The sequence below is a fragment of the Pituophis catenifer genome, unplaced genomic scaffold (genome assembly GCF_029215685.1).
Source record: "Pituophis catenifer annectens isolate HBS135680 unplaced genomic scaffold, rPitCat1.0.hap2 SCAF_2, whole genome shotgun sequence".
In the NCBI taxonomy this organism is placed as follows: Eukaryota; Metazoa; Chordata; class Lepidosauria; order Squamata; family Colubridae; genus Pituophis; species Pituophis catenifer.
Window position 1 is genome coordinate 197,230,943 of NW_027256882.1, and position 22,216 is coordinate 197,253,158.

Sequence of the window (22,216 nt, forward strand, 5' to 3'; positions counted from 1 at the left end):
CAAAGGACCTGGACAGGGTGAAGGCGGGGTGGCAAAAGAGAGTCTCTTGTACCCTTCCCTTCATTGCTAATCACTTTTCCATTTCTGTAGGCTCAGCAGTTGTTAATATTGGTCTTTCAGGCTACACTAGTCTACAAGGAGAAAACCTCAGAAATGAAAGTAGCTTAATTTTACGCGAATTGGTCACTAATAAAGGAAAATTAAGTCCTGAGTATTCATTGGCTCCAATTTCCAAGATACAGCTTCAGCTCTAAATTACATCAAAATAATTCAGAATTATGAGGGGGATGTGTGATTATGCTCCATAATTTTTCTGCAAAATGTGATATAGCAATGAGAATGGTGCCAAACCAATCATTATAAATTTATCTTATTATTGATACCGATAACATAACTTTCCATTCATTTATTGGTTTTTCACGTAACATTTTCATGCTTTTTGCATGAAAAACTGACAAGCTCTAAGATCAGATTAAATGACAAGGTTCCATCTTTATTTGGTATCTAAACTGCATTTTTCGGCTTTTCTCTTGTGAACCGCAGTAGAATCATCCCTGGGGAGATTCCAGCAATAATCAGTAAGCATGGATGGACTTCATTTCCCTTGGTATCTTTTCTCCATGCCTGCGATATCCTGGTGGAATCTCTCTCCCTGCTCATCACTCACTGCCCCACAGTTCAAAGGGAAATAGCCTAAATGTGAGTGTAAGAAGTGAATTTTCAGTGACATGTTTGTACCAAGTGTTTTATAGGATCTAAACAAATTTTCCAGGTGTTTTTCATAGTCATCTGCCTTGCTGTTCACAAGTGAAGATAAATGTATACACTTCCATGTGGTGCCATTTTCATTGTTCTACCGTACTTTGTCGAGAAGTTACGAGGCATCATGATCATCCCTCCCTTGTAGGCCAATATACTCGCCTGTGTATAAATCTTTATTGTGAAATATCTTAAAAACGTTAGCCAACCAGCACCTTTATCACCTGTTTTCTAATTCATCTAATCAAAATATGTAAAATTAACACATTTTATCTTGGAGGCCCATAATTTCCCAAAATTTGTAGACAGCATTGTTGCTCTTGAACGCTGCTGCGTTGAATGAGATAATCTGGGTTAATGGAATCTTCTTGGATTGTGTTGCATCTTCTGTCTCGTAGGTTAAGGTCTGGAATATTCCCCAGCATTTGCTAACCCAAAGCATCACAGATGCCCAGAAGGACCTTCTTGGCCATTCCAGAAGAGTGGGGCTTATTGAATGGCACCCAACTGCAAGTAACATCCTCTTCAGCACTGGTTATGATTACAAAGTGAGTTGAGATCTTAGGAGCATTCATTTCAACCCTGAAATACTGCTAGGCTTCTTCATGAGAGTCTTGTGAAAGAAATTTGGGTGATGGAGAAGAAAGGAGCATATGTGCCATAGTGGAAGAATTCCATTCCAGTTATTTATTTCAATCTTCAGTGATGATAAAGTGTAAATTGGCCAGGCAAAATGAATGCAGTCACTTTACAACTTGAATACTAAGTGTTTTTGAAGTCAGACAGACCAAAATAGAATTAAATAAATAATAGTTTACATTAGAACATCTATAAACTAAATATATGAACTAAAAACTATAAGTAAGGGAAAAAGTCATTCTTTTGGTCTTTTTGAAATCACAGCATTTGTGATACATCATAGAAATTGACACTGTCTATATGCTGGTCTGAGACGGTTATAAAGTTTTGATTTGATTTTGTTGTGCAAATTATACTTCCCACAGAATTAAACTTTTGCTCCAATTATTTTAAGCACTCCCTTTCTCATCCTTCTCCACTCAGCCATGGTGTCAGATTTGGATCTGCATTGAATGAGATAGTATTTGTTGGTGCATCACATTTGGGGCACAATTGCTGCATAGTTCTTTTATAGTCTGCTTATTCAGTGGGTGGAAAGTTCAGAAAACATTCTCTGATACCTGTACTTTTATCGCAGGTCATGATCTGGAACCTTGATACCAAAGAACATACAATTCAGACGCCAGTAAGGACAATCAGCTTCCATACAGATGTCATCCTCTCCATGTCTTTCAACACAGATGGCAGCCTCTTAGCCACAGTCTGCAGGGACAGGAAAATAAGGATCATTGACCCACGAGCAGGAACCATCTTTCAGGTATGTTGGTTGGGGAGAATGATTGGCATGAACGGTAAAACTGGTTCTAACTAGGAAAGAGGCTGTCAGGGTTCCAAGTAATAATCCCAACGAAAGAAGATTCCAAGGCTTGAAGTTCCTCAAAGTTCCATTTTATTAGAGATGTCATATTGGCACATCTGTGAATCTGAAAGTTTCCAGGTTTTCCCCACCCAAAGGAAAGCCCAAGTCCTGCCCAGCACCCACATGTCCATCACATGGTCCAATCAGAGCTCCCAACTGGAGATGCCTCCCAGTCACACCCCTCCAGGTGCAGGGCAAGATGTCCTTGACTCTCTGAGAAAGGAATGTTATTATGACTATATATCACCCGTGCTCCATACAATCCCCTCTCCCAGTTTCCCACAGCACTAAATGTGGCAGGCCTGAAGGCCCAATGCAAAAGATGGCTTCCAGGTCTGACAGGGGCTGCTGTTTGTAGGTGGGATCTACGGGATGGTTTTAGCCAGAAAGTGAATTGCCTTTCTTCAAAGCAACATTGTTAGAGGCAAGCTATCTGGTTGCAAAGACTGGCTCTGAACTTAAACCAGATTTACAATATTTGGAGAGATACAGTCAGACAAACCCAAATCTACAGTCTTGTCATGTTCTAGAGATGGGAAGGACTTCTAAAAAACCACTTCCTGAGAATCCAGCATTTGAGATGAAATTCTTCCCTTGACGTATTTCAAACTATATTAGAGAAAAGGTGCATGGAGCCTTCTAGCCTCATCTTAAATTCAAAAGATCTTTGCAGGTGATCCACTTGTTTGATCTTTGCACATGATCTACTTGTTATTTGTTGACATGGTTACTATTCTTCATTGCTAAGAAACATTAGTTATGCAGATTAACAAGACTTTCTATGTTCAATTTTGTTCTCCAGTCACATAAATCTGTACCACCCAAGAAAAAGCTCCTCTGCCTGTCTTCTTATAAATGCTTTCCAAATGTTGCCAGATCTTCAGACCACAACATATAATGGTAGTTTAATATTAACTTATTAAATTTATATGCCATCCATCTCACCAATAACATAACTCTCCTCTGATAATTGTCATTAGATTGGGCCCATTATTTTACATCAGCATCAATAATTCAGGCAATGAGTTATTTCTTTTAAAAAATTGCTGGCCAACTAAAAATTATTTCTATCAGAAGCACCATTGTCCAATTCAATTGCACCTCTACTGAGTCTTAAGTCTTGAGTCTTGATTCCTTTCAGTTCTGCAGTGTTTAACTTTCACTACTGCTGCTTTACTTCTGAAATGTTTTCAAATGCTTCCTCTTAGTTTTCTCTCCATAGGAAGGAACTTATGCATAGAGAAGACCCCAGGATCATTCATATTTGTTTTGGGTATGACTTTCAGGTATTAACTGGAAGCCATCAAAAGTCAAATTAATTGCAGCAGAATAGTGCACGTCAGCTGATCTGTTACCTGACTCGTGGATGTAAGATCTCTGTCCCGTTCTGATAATTCAGTGGTGTAGAAGATGGGCCATTAGTAGGCCTGTCCTTTGCATAATTTCTCAGTTCTAGTCATTCATTCAAGTGGTCTTCAATTCATAGTGGACAAAAATAGTTTGATAGGAAGTCCCATGATCTAGGCCAGGTCCAGTCTTTTGGGTTGCTTAGGCTGCTTTGAGTGAAGAGGTGAAGTCTTTGGCCACATATAAAATATATAATATAGCTAATGTATATAAATGCACATCATGTTAAAAGTTTACTGTTTTGGGGATACCACGTTATTAGCTGTCCAGGGCTGCATAAGCCCTTGGGCCATAGGTTAGAAATACCTACTTTTAATTAGCCTACTTTTTAATTGATCTGCTAGTATTTCTTAAAATATATTGTTGTGTCAACTAAATGTAAACTATGCAAGGGAGATGAACGTGGGTGATTGTGGAGAGATTTCAGAAGACTAAGGAATTAACTAAACTAGGCAGATTTCCATGAAAAGAGAAATATTTGGGGTATTTGATTTCCTATAATTTAACATGCTATGCCTTCTTACAGGAAGCAAGCAGCAAATCTCACCGGGTGAATAAAGTTGTGTTTCTAGGAAACCTGAAAAAGCTGCTTACCACAGGGACATCCAGATGGAATAATAGGCAGATTGCCTTGTGGGATCAGGTGAGTTTCATGGTAAACCGCCATAAGATCACGTCACTGATACACAGAGTAAGGAAGATAACGGTGATGGAGGTATACAAGCTTCATTGCCAAGGTGGCAAAGAGTAAAATATGTTTTAATTCCAGGATGTCCAGAGAACATTCTGAGGCAGCCCAAACACGGGTGAAATGCTCCCAGTTCAGACTGGATCGCCCAATCCGGTAGTGAGCATGGTGGGTGGTTCGGCAAACCGGTAGCGATCCTGGCACAAGGCTTCGCCCACCCACTCGGTTGTCTGTTGTGTATGTTTTGTACCCTCTGCACATGCAGGGGTACATGCCAGAACCAGTAGTTAAAAATGCTTTAAAAAGTTAAGAAAATCGCTCAGCTGATCGTCGGAACTTCTTCTTCTTTTTTTTTTTTTTTACTTTTTAGGCATTTTTTTACTACCAGCTCAGGTGAATAGGTAGTAAAAAAAATGCTTTAAAAAATTAAAAACAAGGTTCCGATTATCACAGCTGTGCCCTGCGGTCATTGGAGCCTTTTTTTTTTTCTTTTTTAAAGCATTTTTTACTACCTATTCGCCCGAGCTGGTAGTAAAAAAACACTTTTAAAAGGTTAAAAAAAGGCTCCAAGGATCACAGCTGTGGCGCACGATCATCAGAGCCTTTTTTTTAAGGGGTGGGGGGTGCTTTTTTGCTCCCAGCAGGCTTCCCTGAAACCTGCTAGGCCAAAAATGGGGGTGTGTGGGCAAAAAACGGGGGGTGGGGGGTGCATTTTTGAAAGAGAGAGAGAGAGGGAGAGAGAGAGAGAAAGAAAGGAGGGAAGGAAGGAAGGAAGAAAGGAAGGAAGGAAAGAAAAAGGAGAGGAAGGAAGGACTACAAACCTGGCACTAGACGCAGCTTCAGAGGATAATCCAGGGCTGGAAGGGACCTGGAGATCATCTTGCCAAACCCTGCTCCAGCAGGACATCGTTAGTGAGTTTCTGTCTTTTGATTCCCCGGTCACATGGTTACATACACCCAGTCACATGACACCCCCACCCCACGAAGCCACGCCCACAGAACCGGTAGGAAAGAAATTTAGATTTCACCACTGCCCAAACAGTCATGTTCCTAATTCACTAAAGTATAATGAGAAGAGGTACAACTTAGTTATATTTGCAAGATCCTATTATAACAGCCAATCTCAATAAAAGTAGTTTTAGTCTACTTGGGAAACTGATTTCTTGGTCTGGAGCTGGGACTGACAACCAAAGACTGTTTCAGCCATTCTTTTAGCTGTTTAGATCTCAAGAGCTCTGTTTTGAAAATGATCTCTATCACTTCACTTGCTGGAGAGATCTAGAACAGCTGCATTCTGAATCCTTTAGTTTAATCCATGCTTTCTCCTCTTATATCACAGCCTCTGAAGCAGCTGGTTCTGTTGCTAGCTACTTTTATACCCAGAATGTCTGGGTCACAATGGGGCCTTAATAGACTAATATTAAACATTTCCACATAACTGTCTATAGGAGGTGAAAATGTATCATTCCTCTCATAAAGAAAACATGCCCTAATAAATTTCCAAATAAACTTGTGTCAGTCCAACAGTATGGTTTGTACTTAATTGATTTCTGTGCTCTGTGTCTGCTTGAATTTGAAAATTCTTATTGCAAATGCATATTGATCAGAACGCTGTCGGTAATTTAGATGAATCCTGGAACATTTCCAAAATAGCAAATTGCTCTGGGATTGTCTTTCAGATGTTCAAATATTGCTTAGCACATTGTAAGCCGCCCTGAGTCTCCGGAGAAGGGCGGCATATAAATCAAATAATAAAAAAAAAAAAAAATCAAATGCACTTATTTTTTTCCCTAGATTCAGCAGTCAGCTCTCGGGTAAGGGAATCTCAGAGTTTTACATATCTCCAGCAGAAGCTGGAAATGCACAGCACTATTAGTTCATCCCTATAATACCACCAAGATCAGCCAGAAGTTCATAGTCCCTTAATTTAGTCCCTTAAAGCAGTGGTCCCCAACCCCCGGTCCGCGGACCGGTGCTGGGCCGTGGAGTACCTGGCACCGGGCTGCGCAGCGGCCGGGGGACATGAACGCTGCAGCGCAAAGGCTCCTGGGCCGTGCGCAAAAGCTCCTGGGCCGTGCGCAAAAGCTCCTGGGCCGTGCGCAAAAGCTCCTGGGCCGTGCGCAAAGGCTCCAGGGAAGAGAGCCCCGCGCAGGTACGCACGTGTGGCCCAAAGCCGCCACCCCTGCGCGCGCTCAGCGGGCCACGGTAAAATTATCAAAGGCTGATTGGTCCGCGGCGATAAAAAGGTTGGGGACCACTGCCTTAAAGTGTAGAGATATGAAGGAAAGTGAAGGTTCTCCTTGACATATCATCGTAGGATAAAAGGCCCATTCGCTGATTAGAGGCACATCATTTAAAGTGCCAGGAGGAAGCCAAGCCTGCAGAAGGCCTTAAGATTTCAACTTTACACACTCCTGTGTCCTAATGTTGCAATTCTCTTTGCGCTACTTAAAATGATATTGGTGCCTCGGTTATATTTTTTTTCCAAGTTCAGATAGGCTGAGTTCTCTTTGAGATGGGAAAGTCTACTTTAAGTCATAAGTCATAAGTTTATTTTGTCAAGCATATATAAGATAACAGGTAAAAGTATAAACATAATTTGAATACATGAAAAGAGTAAGTAAAAAGGAATATTAGGACAGGGATGGTAGGCACGCTGTTGCACTTATTATTTCTGGTAGTAAGGACTGCTAGGGCTTCAGCGCAGAAAACCTATAGCAGCATTTCTTGGACCTGTATGTAAAAGCTGTTTAATTAGTTTGTTTGGAGTTCCTACCTGCAACCTGAAGTTTTTTAGCAAACGTATCATGGCAGTGAGAATAGGATCCATTTGACATTATGGGGGGTGGTGGTGGTTATGCTCATTATTTGTGTTCTCTGATTTTTCTGGATCCAGTGAAAACCTTACAGCAGTAATTTCTGTTTCCATGATCTGTATACTGTATACAGGATGATCTTTCTGTGCCTTTACATGAGGAAGATGTGGATGGGTCATCAGGCCTCCTATTTCCTTTCTATGATACAGACACACATATGTTGTATGTCTTAAGCAAGGTGAGTTCTTAGCCATAGACCAAGTTGAAATAATTGGCTGTGACAATATGTTGTATAGTTCAAAGCAATACAGTTGGTGCTGTGATTATTAATTTCTACAGAGCAGTATTTCTCAACCTTGGCGACTTTAAACTGTGTGGACTTCAACTCCCAGAATTCCCACTGATGTATTGACTGCCAGCTCCCTTCCAACAAAACTCTTGTTTTCTAAGTCCTCCTGGCTGAAGATAGGAGGTGCTACTCAGATGTGCTGTTTGTCCAATATTGCAATTTTTCTGGTTCCCTTCCCCCTCCCTTTTTTACTGGCAGAATTTAGGATGTTGATGTGTTTTGCTGTGTTAGTTTCAGATCCAAGATATATAAGAAGCTTATAATAGTGCCAGTCTCCAAGACTGATTGCACTCATTATAACTCTCAAGGGAAGTTACATGATTTTTGCTGATCTAGAATGTGGTCTTGGGCATATGCCCTATTTCTCACCTAATCTGGCTAGGCTCCTTAGGTGAGTAGGCAGAGAGTCATTGTGATGTAACTGTTCCAACTCTGAAATCCTTTACCTAGTGGGTCCTTTAATTGTGGCCTCCCTGGTGAATCTATGAAGTAGCTAAGATTTAAGATCAGAATAATAGAATAAGGGACCTTGGAGGCTTTCTAGTTCAACCCTCTGCTCTAGCAGAAGACCCTATACCAGGGGTGAAATGCTACCGGTTTGCCCTGGTTTGGGTGAGCCGGTTGTCCGAACTGGTATTTCTGACGATCAGTTGTGCCGCTCGATTGATATTTGGTAGAAAACAGGAAATCCTGCTTTCTAGCAAATCTAAATTGCGCAGCACAGCTGTTCCCCCTCCCTCACTGTTCTACTTACCTTCTTAAGCCTCATTTTTCCACGCGCGGTGGCACCTGCAGTGCGCATGCGTGTGAATCATGTGTTTGACGCGCACTGCGCATGCACACACAGTGAACCAGTGCCAAACCTCGGAGGATTTCACCACTGCCCCTATACCATACCAGACAAGTGGCTGTTCAGTCTCTTCTTAAAAGCCTCCAGTAATGGAGCATCCACAGATTCTGAAGGCAAAGCCATTCCACTGGTTAATTGTTCTCACTGTTAGGAAATTTCTCCTTAATTCTAGGTTGCTTCTCTCCTTGTTTTAGTTTCCATCTACTATTTCTTGCCTTGCCTAACAAGCCTATCCAGCTTAGGTAGAAATGAAATCACCTTTGAGGACATATATGGGATCCCTCTAACCAAACTGCTTACTTGGATAAGCTGTGAAACATTTAAAGCTACAAGAAAAGAAGTCCAATTGCCATGACTCAACTTCCAGACCAGGAGCCACATGTTATTCTAATTTGCCAAGAATAATTTAATTGAGGCCACATCTGAGTGGAATCCTGGATTTCCCAGATCCATCCCAGAGTAGCTTCTTTTTGAAAAAAAGAACTCTTGTATGAACTTGCCCCCACCCAGCTCAAGCTGCTGCCCTGGAAAGGATGAAATATTTCACTTAACAGGGAGAGGAAGTGAGTATACATTGAATTTGTATCTCTTACAATTATCTTTAGGGAGATGGGAACATCAGGTACTATGACATAAATGTGGAGAAACCATATCTACATTACTTGACGGAATATCGTTCCCCTTTGCCTCAGAAAGGAATTGGTAAGTTTGCAACAGTTTCACTGCAGATTGTATGCTGGGTGAATTAGAACAGGGTGCCTGTGAACAACTGATGCATTGAGGGAAGGGGCAGCTGGTCACAGACAGATAATAAGCATCAGCCTCTTTTCCCTTGCTTCACTTTTGTCATGGCTGCACAGCATTGACTCATGACATTCATTTTTCTGTGCCTTTATCTCTCAGAATATTGATTAAACCAGCCTTCCCCAACCTGGTGTTCTCCCATATGTTGAATTACGGTTCAGATTATCCTCACCATTGACATTGGCAGGAGATGATGAAAATTGTAGGCGAGCACATCTGGAGGAACCAGATAGTGAAAGGCTGAATCCTTTGCCAGCAGGACAAGAAAATTTTGACAATTGTTTTTTCACCTGCTTCTAAGGAGTTTTCATCTAGTCTATTTGAAATCACAAGAGCAAGAAAGTCCTAGAAGACTGATTGTGCAATATCTGCCAGTCCATGGCTAGTCCATGAACCACCTACTATTGGTTAGAAAAGAAATACAAATAGGTACATTAATAGTTATGTATAAAAATGCTATAATCAGAATATTTTGTTAGTGATGAATTGTAATTGATTGGATGAGAACGAAGACAGAAGACATAACAAAAAGAAGAACGAATGGAGACAACACCGAGATGTCACATGGAAGGAATGACTGATGTATTAAATGTTTGTTTGTTTAAAAAATAAACTTTTTTAAAAAAATCTTCCACAAGCTCTGCCTTCTTAGACCATGAAACCGAAAGAGAAATGAATTGAAATGGCTGGAATTATAAGAGACAGGGAGGTTTTCAAGTTGTTACCTAGCAACTGTAGACAAGATCAGAAAAGGAAGAATCATTTTAGTTACATTTTTAAAAATTACATTACAAATGGAAGCAATTTGTTCTCTTTAAAAAAATTGGCTAGGCCCAGGGTGTGATACTGGTCAGGGGAAAGATTTCAGCTTTCTCTGTTTCCTTCCTCCATGACTCTATCCTATTCTGCAGAGGAAAAGAGCAGCAGTTGGATTTCCCAAACCCATGTTTTGGTGGAATGTCTTGTCATAACATGTTTTTTTTTTTTTCTGCCAGGTGTGATGCCCAAGAGGGGCCTCGATGTCTGTGCCTGCGAGATCTTCCGGTTTTATAAACTGATTCCGGTCAAAAGTCTGATTGAACCCATTTCTATGATTGTACCCCGACGGGTGAGTGGATATCTCTTCTTTGGCAATATACCATGGAGTACCTTCATTTTGAGGATATTGTAGTTCCCCAGATACGGAAATGGAACTCTACTCTGATGTTTTCCTTTGCAGTCTGAATCGTACCAGGAAGACATCTATCCAATGACAGCTGGGGTACAGCCATCATTGACAGCACAAGAGTGGCTGAATGGCACTAATAAAGGTTTGTGATACAATTGCTTGAACTATCAGAAACAAAAGATTTTGCTCATTTATCTATCTGCATCACATTACATTAAAGGCAGATCTTTGGTAAGGCTGGAGGCCCACAGGTATACACAACAGCAATATTATAATCTGGATTGCAGTGTTTAGAATTCTCATAATAACTTGACGATGTTCTTCCGCAATTAAAGCAATAACGTAGAAGCTCTTTCCCTACATCTCTTAAGGTATCACGCCTAATGTTTTACCGTAGCTGTTTGCTGGAGAGCTGTGCATGTGAAGGATCCATACAATTTATTCAGCCATAAGACTGAAATTGTAAACATCATGGGCCCCAAAACAATAATGCATAAAATTCAACTGTGAGAAGCATCCAAAGTTTTTTTTGCTTGTTTTTCACTCTTGGGAATTGAATGCCAATTAGCGGCTCATCTGTGGTATGGTGGGAAGAGTACAGTACTTTGACCCATGATCTCAAGTAACTAGTCTAAATCTAGGTTGTTTTGAACATAAAATGAGTTCCAAATATCTTGGAAGAAGAGCTAGGTTCAATACTTACCTAATAGGTAGGGAGTAGAATTCTTCCTTCGGATCTTTTGACAATGGTTCTCCCCCTCTTCTTGAGTTATTGTGGCATTTGTATCCTGGTATTGTTATATAGTGGAAAGGTATCAACTCCAGTCAATTTGATTGTGGGTAAGGCCTATAGCTGTATTTCACCTGGCCTTGCTCTATACCAAAACCAAGATAATGCAATATTCCTAAATTTGAATTAATTAATGTCGATTGAAAGAATCAACTTACTTTGAATCAAAATTGTAACGCCTTTGTACTGCGTATATTGTCCTAGCACACAGACTAAGCTAAATGCCTTTCTTGGAATGAATGAAATTTTCTTTTTTTTCTTGCATTTAGTGGCTTGGTTCTCAGAGTCACTCAGTACTAGTTCCTATTATTCTTTTTTGCTTGGGACAAAATTATTCTTTTCTGTGGCCTACAGGTCCTGTCTTGATGTCTTTGAGACCAGGTTCTGTGATCTTGAGTTCTTTACCACCATTTCTTGAAAAGGAGATTGCCATGGAAGCAACTAAGCCTGTCCCACGCCGGGACAGAGTGACTGATATCACCGAAAAGTTGAATGAAATCCAAGAGAAATGGGGGATCAGGAAGACTGAGGAAAGACAACAGCAAAACAGACGAATGAAGTTATCTAATGGCGTTGATACCAATGAATGTCCTCCACCTAAAACAGAAAATGAGGTACAGTGGTGTAACCGAGAAAAAATCATGTTAGTGAGTAAATGGGATAAAATAGAAAAAAATAGCTTCTTTCTCAGGAAGTACAATCAAGATAGGAAACAAGGGCATGCCTCACTGGATTTAATAGTGACATACAATTATTTCTTAGAAGCATCTCTCTTTGTGCTCAATTTACTGATTCTGTTATTACTATGACCTCTCACTTTAGAATAGAGGTCAGGATAAAACACATTTCTACTCTCTTCTTCCTCTCACTCAATTTCAAATATCTGATATTAGATGAGGAATGAATGGGAAGTATGAAGGATATTCTGCTGCAAGAGTAGCTGATGGGTAAAATGGATCTTAAACCCACTGCCAGTTTTTCATGTTGGAATATTAGTGGAGGAATTGAAATATTTATTATAATTTCCAATATTATTTAGCATGATCTGCATGTTTATTTTATTTTTTTAAAATAGCACTCTCTTGTATAAGCATACCCCATTGGGATAGTTCATATGTGTGTCTAAATTTCCATCAGTCATTCTCTCGCTTGACTCTGTAGTTTCAGATAGACAGATGATTTTAATGTATGATTGCACAAATGACATATGAAGTCTTTACTTTCCAGCTGCTACAGATGTTTTATCGACAGCAAGAAGAAATTCGGCGGCTCCGTGAAGCACTGATTCAGCGGGATATTCAGATCAAACAGTTACAGCTTGAGATAAAAAATCGTCATGTGGATTCTCGCCGATTCTGACAGGCTATCATTTGGCGTCTCAGAACAGATGCTGCCAGAAATCACTATATTTTGGAGATTATAGATTAGGAGGAGAATTTCAGATTTATTGGCAAGTTGTTGCCTACCTTGAGTGCCCATATCCTGCAAGCTGGAATTTACTGGAGGGGGTTTTGTGGTGCTCTATTTATCGGACTCGTTCTTTCCAGGAAAGTCCATGTTTCAAAGTAGTCCCATAATAACTCAGTAGGAGGTATTTCAAAGTGGAAGGCAGACTTGCCTGGGTATGAACATCCTTTCAGTCCCCAGTAGACAACTTGGAAATATGGTTGCTTGGACTTTCAGGCTGTTTAGCATTCAACTCTTTCACATGGTGATGAACCAAATAGGAGTTGTTCAGGATTCTTTTTGTTCTGCATTCTTGGATGGATCAGAATGATTTTGCACTGAATTAGTTTTGTTTCCTAGAACCAAGGAGAGTTTATGTGGGAATTGAAACCATCACCTTCTCTTAGTTTTATGAGTCATCTTCTTCTAAAATTATATTTATGCCGAAGAGGTAAGGACCAAAGAAATAGGTGTCATTAATTTAAAAAGGAAGTCAGAAATAGATGCTTCTGAGAGCTAAGCTTTGGAAATGAATGCTCTTTATTTGAGATGGAGAAAATAAGACCACTGCTGCTGAAGTGGTCTTATCAGAGCCAGGGTGGAAGGCTTCTGTAGCCCAAGTCAATGTGTCTTCCATCTCTACCCATAATCTCTGAGGATCACTTCATGCCTTAAATCAATTAGGAGTTTAATTACTAATGCTCTTAAAATGGCTTTCTTCCAATTGTCTGACACTGAATTTTCTACTCACTGATTCTTTCCTTCTTTATTACTCTGAGTATTGTACCAGATCTTATAGGTATATTACAGTTCAGTGTCCAGAAGCGTGAAGAAACTTTTACTTAATTCTGATAATCCTCTATCGTTCTGTTTATCAGAAACAAAATTTCCACAACTGTCAAATCGCAATACTTTTTGTCACTTTTCATTTTCTGTTTTGATGCCTATGACTAATATTTCACCTGGTGTTTCATATTTGTTTCCTTGCTGATTTCTATGATAGACTATGCAAAGCACTGCCACCAACAATTGTTTGAGAGCAGGATCAACTACTCCAAAGATTATGAAGCCCAAGATGGGGGGGGGGGGGGTAGATGCCTTTTGCTAACATAAGTTTCTCCTTAATTGTGAATGCTGAAAATGTTCATGTACAAAATGGTTGGAAAATTTGAAGAAGAAAAAAAAACATACCTAAAGCTGCACCAGACATAATAAAATTGTAAAATACAACTACTTTTATAGTTTGGGTTAAAATATTTGTGCAGGATTTAAGAAAATTCCAAAAAATAGAAATTGATAAGTGAGAATACCAGAAGACTGAGCTGTAATCAAACTGAGGAATCTTGTATAAACATTTAATACAGAAATACCCGTTCACCCATCCTCTGTACTGCTTCTGTGTTTTATGACTTATTTTTTTTCTCTTACAGTTCTCTTTTACCCCCTTTTTCCTTCAAGACCAAAGTTAAATCATTTCTTTTAATTCCTCATTAAATTGTAACATTCCCTAGTGCAGGGACCCCCAACCGAAACTGGCCCACACAAACAAAGCTCCATCCGCAGGATGCAGGCAGCACACGAAACCATACTCCCTCTAGTCCATAGAAAAATTTCTCTCCACAGAACTGGTCCCTGGTGCCCAAAAGGTTGGAGGCTGCTGGCCTAGTGGATTGATAAAATTGTCCAAGCATGCCCCAAAGGTGCTTTTTCAAGAGGCAACTGGACATTCTGGTTTTTCTTTGAAGACGTTTCGCTTCTCATCCAAAAAGCTTCTTCACCTCTCAAGACATGCCCAAACATGTCTTTTTCTTTTTTATATTTTTTTCTATACTATTCCCCCTCACGTCCCCACTGCTTTTTTGAGCAGGAACCCATCTCATAGCCAATATGTACATACAAGAAGTCCTCAACTTACAACTTCATTTAGTGACCATTGAAAGTTATAAACAGCACTGAAAAAATTGATTTATAACCATTTTTCACAAGACCATTGCAGCATCCCCATGGTCACGTGATCAAAATTCGGGGGCTTGGCAACTGGTATGCATTTAGGATGTTTGCAATGTCCCGGTGTCATGTGGTCACCTTTTGCAATCTTCTGACAAAGTCAAAGGGGAAGCCAATTTCACTTAACAACCTTGTTACTAACTTAACTGCAGTGTCTGTGCTGTCACAGTGAACCACTGTGACAAGATCATAAGAAATTTTGGGCTCTATTGTGGTTGTAAGTGGAAGAATACCCTTATAGCAGAAGCTGCATTTCTTTTCTGGATTGTACTATTCAGATCTCACGTGGCTGGATAGGGGTGACTCTCAGTTCAATTCAACTGCAAAAATGACTTCCCTATATACAAACAGTTACGTTCTGGCTCAGCTTTTTCTTTGTCCAATTTAACAAACTGTCATTTAACGGATTTTGGATGCAACAGACCAAATTTGTGTTTGGATTTCAACCATGAAAGAATGGACAAATCCATTATTCCTGTAGGCTGTTGAGACTACTGACATAGGTAGTGATATAAGTATTTTACATCATTTGCATAAGATAATTTATGTCAGTTTGGATTTAATGAACACCCCAGTCACGATTTTGGGTTAAAGTTAATATGTACTGGGAAGAAAATTTAGAGCTGTAGATCCGAGATTTCAGATGCTATAACCCAGTGTTACAATTAGCTTTGCTTAAATATGCTTTTAAAGATGTATTCACAATGGTACAAAAGACATAATGGAACTTCTATATATACCAAGCTTTATGCATATAAAATGAATTGGCCTCTCTAATAATCCCAGTAATTGGTATTAAGTGCTCATGGGATTTTAATTAGTACCCTTTAAAACAACTGGTATATTTGCACATGTTACAGTTGTAATCAAGACATTAAAACAATTCCAATTATTTAGGAGATTAGCCAGATGAATTATAACATGTCTTGAAATTAAAACTTGGAGCATACAGTAATTGTAGAGTCAGAGAGATGATCTTGGGGAAAAGAGGCAAGAACCGTTATCTAAGCAAAGAGGGATAAAACATGGGGAAGTAAAACACAATCAGAATTGCAAGATTCTACTACTATAGGCTAATCTCAAAGAGTATAGCTGCAGTCTTCCTGTGAGGTCACTTTCCTGATTTGGGCTACCCTGTAGGGCTGACAATAATAGAATTACTATTTTCTGTAGCTAATCTTGGATATATGGTAAAATATACCCCTGCTTTGTATTTTTGGAAAATAGGACTGAATGTAGATTGAACAACTAATTGGTACGAGTCCATCTTTTGTTATTAATACATTATGAGCCGATAGAGAGATGTTTTGGAAACTACAGATGCAACATTTTGCTGCAAAAGTAGAAATGCTGCGTTAGGGAAACAAAAGGGTAAAATACATCCTTGGATTAAGGACGATCGCTTGCAATTTTGGAATTTGTCTCTTTTATCTTGTTTACAGGCAAATAAATTATTTAAAGTATTTGTCATCTTAAGATAAAGGGAGAGGGTTTAAAATGCACTTCTAAAGTGTGCTTTTTGATTATTATTTTTTTTTGCATATTTTTATGTTATTGCTTTGATCAATGTTAGCCATTTATCAAAGGGATTGAAAAATCCCAAATTTACTTGAAAAATGTATGTGTGTGTGTATGTGTGTGTATATATATACACACACATATACATACTGCTTTTTGTTCTGTTTACCAAGAAACTTGTATAAAACAAATTAGCACTTGAAAGTTATTTTTAAAAATTACTCTTGTTTTTAAAAACACTTTTGAAATAGTACATGCAGACCAAAATTTTAGTCATGTATGCTTTCTGAGGCAGAGAGGAAAAAAAGAAAAATCTATATACAGTGATGACAAACTGATTATGCTTTATTAAATAGCGCCTAAATATATTTAAAGATATATGGGTGGTGGTATTTTTTTCTATTACAGTGATTTAAAAGCCAGGAAACTGAAATGCCATTGGGGACATATCCCCATATGAAAGAATGACAAGGCTTGTACTTAATAAATACAAGGAATGATCTTGGTAAAGCTAAGCATTTTTAATACTTATACCAACCATGTAACTATGATAAATCCAGTTACTAGTGTACAAGAACATTTTACTATTGTTTAATCACACATTCCATAAGTGATGCCTCAATAGTTTTAATCCTTGTACCAGTATGTCTCTTTTTCCCTTAAAGCTGAAATTCAATCAAATGGCTTTTTAGTAAAGCTGAAATTAGAACCTTCCCTTACAACAAAATTGCTGATTGGCAGGATTGCAAAAAACTATTTAAGAAATTTTAGAAATACATCCTCTGATATTTCATTTAAATAGATTCCAAAATTCACCTTTTGATCAGAACATTACGAACCAAGTGCTACTACTGAGTGTATTACTTCTATCAAATATTGGAACATGGACATTAAGCCAGAATCCTTTACATATGGCAGCTAACTCCTCTGGGCACAATAACAGCTACTATTATCCTATATGCATAGGATTATAATGTTAGTATGGCTTTGAAAAATAAGCTTTTATGACTACTGCAAGTATAGTGATGGAGATGGCCTTTATTGGGATATGCTGAAGAAAGGTGATAATGGAAAAGGTATTCTGCTATTTGAAATACTTATGCAAAGTAGCTAAAAATACGTCATTGGCTACAAACAATAATATCTTAATAAGTAAAACATCTAGATAAAAACCTCTGTGAACAGCTAAAATTTTCCAAGCCTGATAGTAGTCATTTACAACCCAGAAGCACATCAACTTCAAAAGTCAAAAGTTTTTAAAATTTACTTACATTGTGAATTGTACTAGTAATAAAGCAATCTGTGAAGCTGGAGAGAAAGATGAAGCAGGGCTTCCTGGTTATTTACTTGCATAGCAAAATAAATTACCTAACCTAAACAACCTTCATAGATCAAAGAATCTAGATTCTGTTTTATTTCACAAATGCAGAATATTCACAATCCTGTCTACTAAAGTTTAAGCAAAAAAAAGGCACATTTTCAAATCTCTCTGAATATAACAACTGCAAGATTATAGTTTATCAAATAACGTTTATTTAATTCAAGTTCTTAAAAATACTTTTTTCTGTTGTTGCATAAAACATCCTAATGTAAAAAATATCCAACGGCTTAGAAAAGGAAAAAGAAGGCAGGGAAAGCAAAGCATGAAGAGCAGTCCCCAAAACTTCAGGACTCTATTTACAAAGCCTTGTTGCACAGAGATTAAAAAGGGAAGTATAGTCAGTGGGTGGTGTGGAGCCCCTATAGCCAGGACTGGCCCATCACACTTGTTCTTGCTAGGGCAATGGGAAGAGATGAAGGCCTGGGAACTCCCAAGAGGATAAGTGAAGGTGCTAGCCCAAGAAGGCTAGGTCTGTAACCACCTGGAGAAATCAGCTGCAGGGTACAATGGAATGTCACAGGAATAGCCGACTCTTTGGCTTTTTTGAGTGCTGCGCTTGGAGGGGGGAGAACTACAGGTGCGTCACACGTGCTCCTCAAGTCACAGATCATCCAAGGGGTACCCCAAGAAATACTGAACAGTCCTTTGGAGACACAGAAGACTTTAATCATCATCTTCCTCCCCTTCATCATCTGTTTCTCTTTTACGCTTTTCACCTTTCTTACTCTCTTCTTCATCTGCAGAATAGAGAAATTATTCTATAATGACTATTCCAAAAACATACAATACATTCAGTTGAATTATCCAACAAGCTTATTACAGGCTCCATAAAGGAAAAGGTTTTAGAAACCTCCCAGAATCGTTTACTATTGACCATGCTGACTGGATGTAGTAACCGTTTTAATTAAAAATACCTGAAAGTGTTTTTTTATCATCTCTATGTATAGAAAAGCAGCTAATGGTACACATCGTTTTATACAGTTGTGCTAGGAATGACTGCTTCTGGAATCCAGCAGGGATGGTCGCAATGACAATGGCAATCAGGTGACCCAGCTCACTACAACATTGCCATCGCAAGCTGGGCAGCCAGATCACAATCATGACCACAGAGATGTTGCAACAGCCAGAATTTTGAGGACCGAGTGTAGGTCTATTTTTTTCCAAAGCCTTCATAATGGTCGGCAAACAAATGGAAATGGGGTGCATTCCAGTATTGAATGGCCAATAAATCATCATTATTATCATCTTCCAAACTTGCATTGTTATTTCACTGGTACTTTTACCAGTGCTTTTATGTTCCTGAAAGTAAAAAAGACTGGCATAAAAATTTACACATACCTTCTTCCTTTTCATCGTCGTCATCGTCATCATCATCATCTTCATCTTCTTCACTGTCATGGGCAACCTTTTCCTCCTAAAAACAATAATAGGTTTACCTTAGATAGTAAATACCTTTGCTCCTGTTATCATATCTGCTTCCCATTTTCTGATCAGTGGGCAAAACTTTTTAGAAAAACACTGATGCTAATGTATTGTAATCCAGCCTTCAATTGTTTGCTACCATGTTAGTAGCAACCAATGAGAACATAAACAGAAAAAAACCAAGGTTCATTTTTTCAACTGCTCAGGTATCAGTTTGTTCCTTATCTACATGAACCCGGGGGGGGGGAATTTGGTTGATTTCAGTATCGTTATACTGATGATACCCTATTACAGATAGTCCTCAATTTACAACAGTTAATTTAGTGACCATTCAAAGTTACAATGGTACTGAAAAAAGGTGACATGACCATTTTTCACACTTAACGACCGTTGCAGCTTCCCCAAAATCATGTGATCAAAATTTGGATACTTGGTAACTGATTCATATTTATGACAATTGCAATGTCCTGTCATGTGATCATTTCTGTAACCTGATAAGCAAAGTCAATGGGGAAGCAACAACTATTAATAATTTAACAACTGCAGTGATTCACTGAACAACTGTGGGGAAAAATTAACTTATCTCACTTAACAACAGAAATTTTGGGCTCAATTGTGATCGTACATCGAGGACTACCTGTATATCTTTTGACCCCAGACCAGCCAAGTAAAGCTGTCAAAGTTCTGTTCCAGTGACTGGAAGCTGTTTTGTGTTCGGAAGGGGAGGAACCATGTCTGCCATGACTCAATCTTACTAAGACTGAGTGGCTGTAGTAGGTGTTTGAACCAACCAGATCTGGAAATATTCCTTCTCTAATTTTGGACAGGGTAGAACTTCCCCTTGAAGTTGATGCACAATCTGGGTGCCTTCCTGTACTTGCAGCACCTGCCTGAAGAGCAAGTGGCAGCTGTGATCATAAAGGCTTTACATAAACTCATCAGGGGTACTAGTTGCTATTTTTCCTAGATCAGGGAGCCCTTCAGATAAGTCACCTAGGGCCACGTCATCTTGCGTTTGACTCGTGCAACAAATATTTTACTAATGTAAAATATTTATATGGGACTGCCCTTGAAGACTACTAATAAGCTTGATCTGGTACAGAATCCAGTGTGAGCAGTACAGGGCAAGTATTGGGATGCCAATATTAACACATCTGTTTTGTGAGCTGCACTGGTTGCTAGTTTGCCTCTGGTCACGATTCAAGGTACTGGCTCGCGCTCTCTATAAAAAACCCTATAAAGCTCTACATGGCGTAGATCTGGTTACTTGAAGGCCTACCTGACTCCCGTAGCATCTGCCTGGCTGATTTGATCCTCCAGGTGAGCATTCTCCAGGTTCCACTGATGGACCTATTGGGACCTCAGAAGAGCACCTTCTATAGCAGTGCTTGTCCCCTATAACAAGGTTCCACTCAAAATACAGATGATCCCCAGTCTACTGTTGTTTTAGAAGAGGGGTGTCAAATTCGATTTCATTGAGGGCCGCATGAGGGTTGTGTTTGACCTTACAGGGGGTAGGGGGCGTGGCCAGCTTGACATCACTCATCAGGGGCACCTGTGGTGGCCAAATGCTAAGGCAAAACTTCCCTCAGACCTTCACTTTCCTTCCTTCCTTCTTCCTTCCCCTCTTTCCTTCTTTTTCCTTCCTTCCTTGCTCTCTTCCCATCTTTCCTTCTTTTTATCTTTCCTCTTTCCCTTTTTTCCTTTCCTGTCCCTTCTTGCATGCTCAAATGCAAAAGGGGAAACATTTCTCCTTTTGTTTTGTTTTGCTAACCCTTTACCAGCAAAAATGGAGCTTGAGAGGGCCATGTGCAGCCCCACCCCCCTTTTCGCTGGCAAAGGCATGACGGACCGGTCCTTTGCTTGTTTCCAGGGTGGCCCTGCGGGCCAGGCCTAAGCACCTTGAGTTTGACACCCCTGTTTTAGAAGAGCTGTGAAGATGTGGCTCTTCATCCAGGCATTTGGTAAGGGAAACACTTGCCATCTAACTTCTATGTTTCACTGATTTTATTGTAATTTCTGTTTGATTGTTGTAAGTGGCTCAGAATCATTTGGGGCGCGATGCTATGCTTGTAGTAATACTAGTAGTAATAAAAATAGCTACTCTTGTAATTTGATAAATAAGCATAAAAAATTTACTAGAGTAAAGAGAAAACAATATTTTAAACCAACCTCTCCACTAATTTCATCTTCTTCATCTTGTCTTCCTTCATACTCAAACAAATCAGAACAAAATGACTGCCATCCGTCATACTCGTCTTCGTCCTCATCCTCATATATGTCATCATCGTCATCATCATCATCATCTGAGAAAGAAGAGTTTTATATATATCAAATAGGGAAGCTGTCATAAAATCACAGTAATATATTATCCTATGAACAACTGCTAAAGAGAGCATATACTGATATCAACCAATGTTTCATAAATTATATCCAGACTTGCAATTTATAAATGAAGCAGTATAAAAGGCAGTATGAGTTTAAAATGACAGTCTAAAAGAAGATGAGCTAATAATTTGCAATCTATTACAACAGTTTGCCATATTAGTACAGATTCCTTAATATACAGTGGGACAAAAAAGTATTTAGTCAGCCACCAATTGTGCAAGTTCTTCCACTTAAAAAGATGAGAGAGGCCTGTAATTGACATCATAGGTAGACCTCAACTATGAGAGACAAAATGAGAAAACAAATCCAATCACATTGTCTGATTTGGAAAAAATTTATTTGCAAATTATGGTGGAAAATAAGTATTTGGTCAATATCAAAAGTTCATCTCAATACTTTGTTATATATCCTTTGTTGGCAATGACAGAGGTCAAACGTTTTCTGTAAGTCTTCACAAGGTTGGCACACACTGTTGCTGGTATGTTGGCCCATTCCTCCATGCAGATCTCCTCTAGAGCAGTGATGTTTTGGGGCTGTCGCTGGGCAACATGGACTTTCAACTCCCTCCAAAGATTTTCTATGGGGTTGAGATCTGGAGACTGGCTTGGCCACTCCAGGACCTTGAAATGCTTCTTACAAAGCCACGTTTCATCTTCAATGCCCTTGCTGATGGAAGGAGGTTTGCACTCAAAATCTCACGATACATGGCCCCATTCATTCTTTCCTGTACACGGATCAGTCGTCCTGGTCCCTTTGCAGAGAAACAGCCCCAAAGCATGATGTTGCCACCCCCATGCTTCACAGTAGGTATGGTGTTCTTTGGATGCAACTCAGCATTCTCTCTCCTCCAAACACGACAAGTTGTGTTTCTACCAAACAGTTCAACTTTGGTTTCATCTGACCATATGACATTCTCCCAATCCTC

General features: G+C 39.3%; 2 protein-coding genes across 2 annotated transcripts in view; one reads left to right on the top strand and one right to left on the bottom strand.

Moving 5' to 3' along the window:
- The window catches only part of CORO2A (coronin 2A), a 62,830-nt gene extending 46,612 nt beyond the window's left edge, over positions 1 to 16,218 (top strand). Inside the window, exons 4-12 of the mRNA XM_070938490.1 lie at positions 1,158 to 1,307; positions 1,976 to 2,155; positions 4,191 to 4,307; positions 7,302 to 7,406; positions 8,973 to 9,069; positions 10,167 to 10,279; positions 10,391 to 10,481; positions 11,484 to 11,743; positions 12,357 to 16,218. Of these exons, the coding sequence (XP_070794591.1) occupies positions 1,158 to 1,307; positions 1,976 to 2,155; positions 4,191 to 4,307; positions 7,302 to 7,406; positions 8,973 to 9,069; positions 10,167 to 10,279; positions 10,391 to 10,481; positions 11,484 to 11,743; positions 12,357 to 12,488 (1,245 nt within the window). The 3' untranslated portion in view covers positions 12,489 to 16,218. The remainder of the gene's footprint in view (positions 1 to 1,157; positions 1,308 to 1,975; positions 2,156 to 4,190; positions 4,308 to 7,301; positions 7,407 to 8,972; positions 9,070 to 10,166; positions 10,280 to 10,390; positions 10,482 to 11,483; positions 11,744 to 12,356) is intronic.
- Positions 16,219 to 16,424: 206 nt separating this feature from the next.
- ANP32B (acidic nuclear phosphoprotein 32 family member B) overlaps positions 16,425 to 22,216 on the bottom strand; it is a 35,773-nt gene continuing 29,981 nt past the window's right edge. The window contains exons 5-7 of the mRNA XM_070938491.1: positions 21,076 to 21,209; positions 18,820 to 18,895; positions 16,425 to 18,218 (exon numbers count right to left, since the gene is read on the bottom strand). Coding sequence (XP_070794592.1) covers positions 18,145 to 18,218; positions 18,820 to 18,895; positions 21,076 to 21,209 — 284 coding nt within the window. The 3' untranslated portion in view covers positions 16,425 to 18,144. The remainder of the gene's footprint in view (positions 18,219 to 18,819; positions 18,896 to 21,075; positions 21,210 to 22,216) is intronic.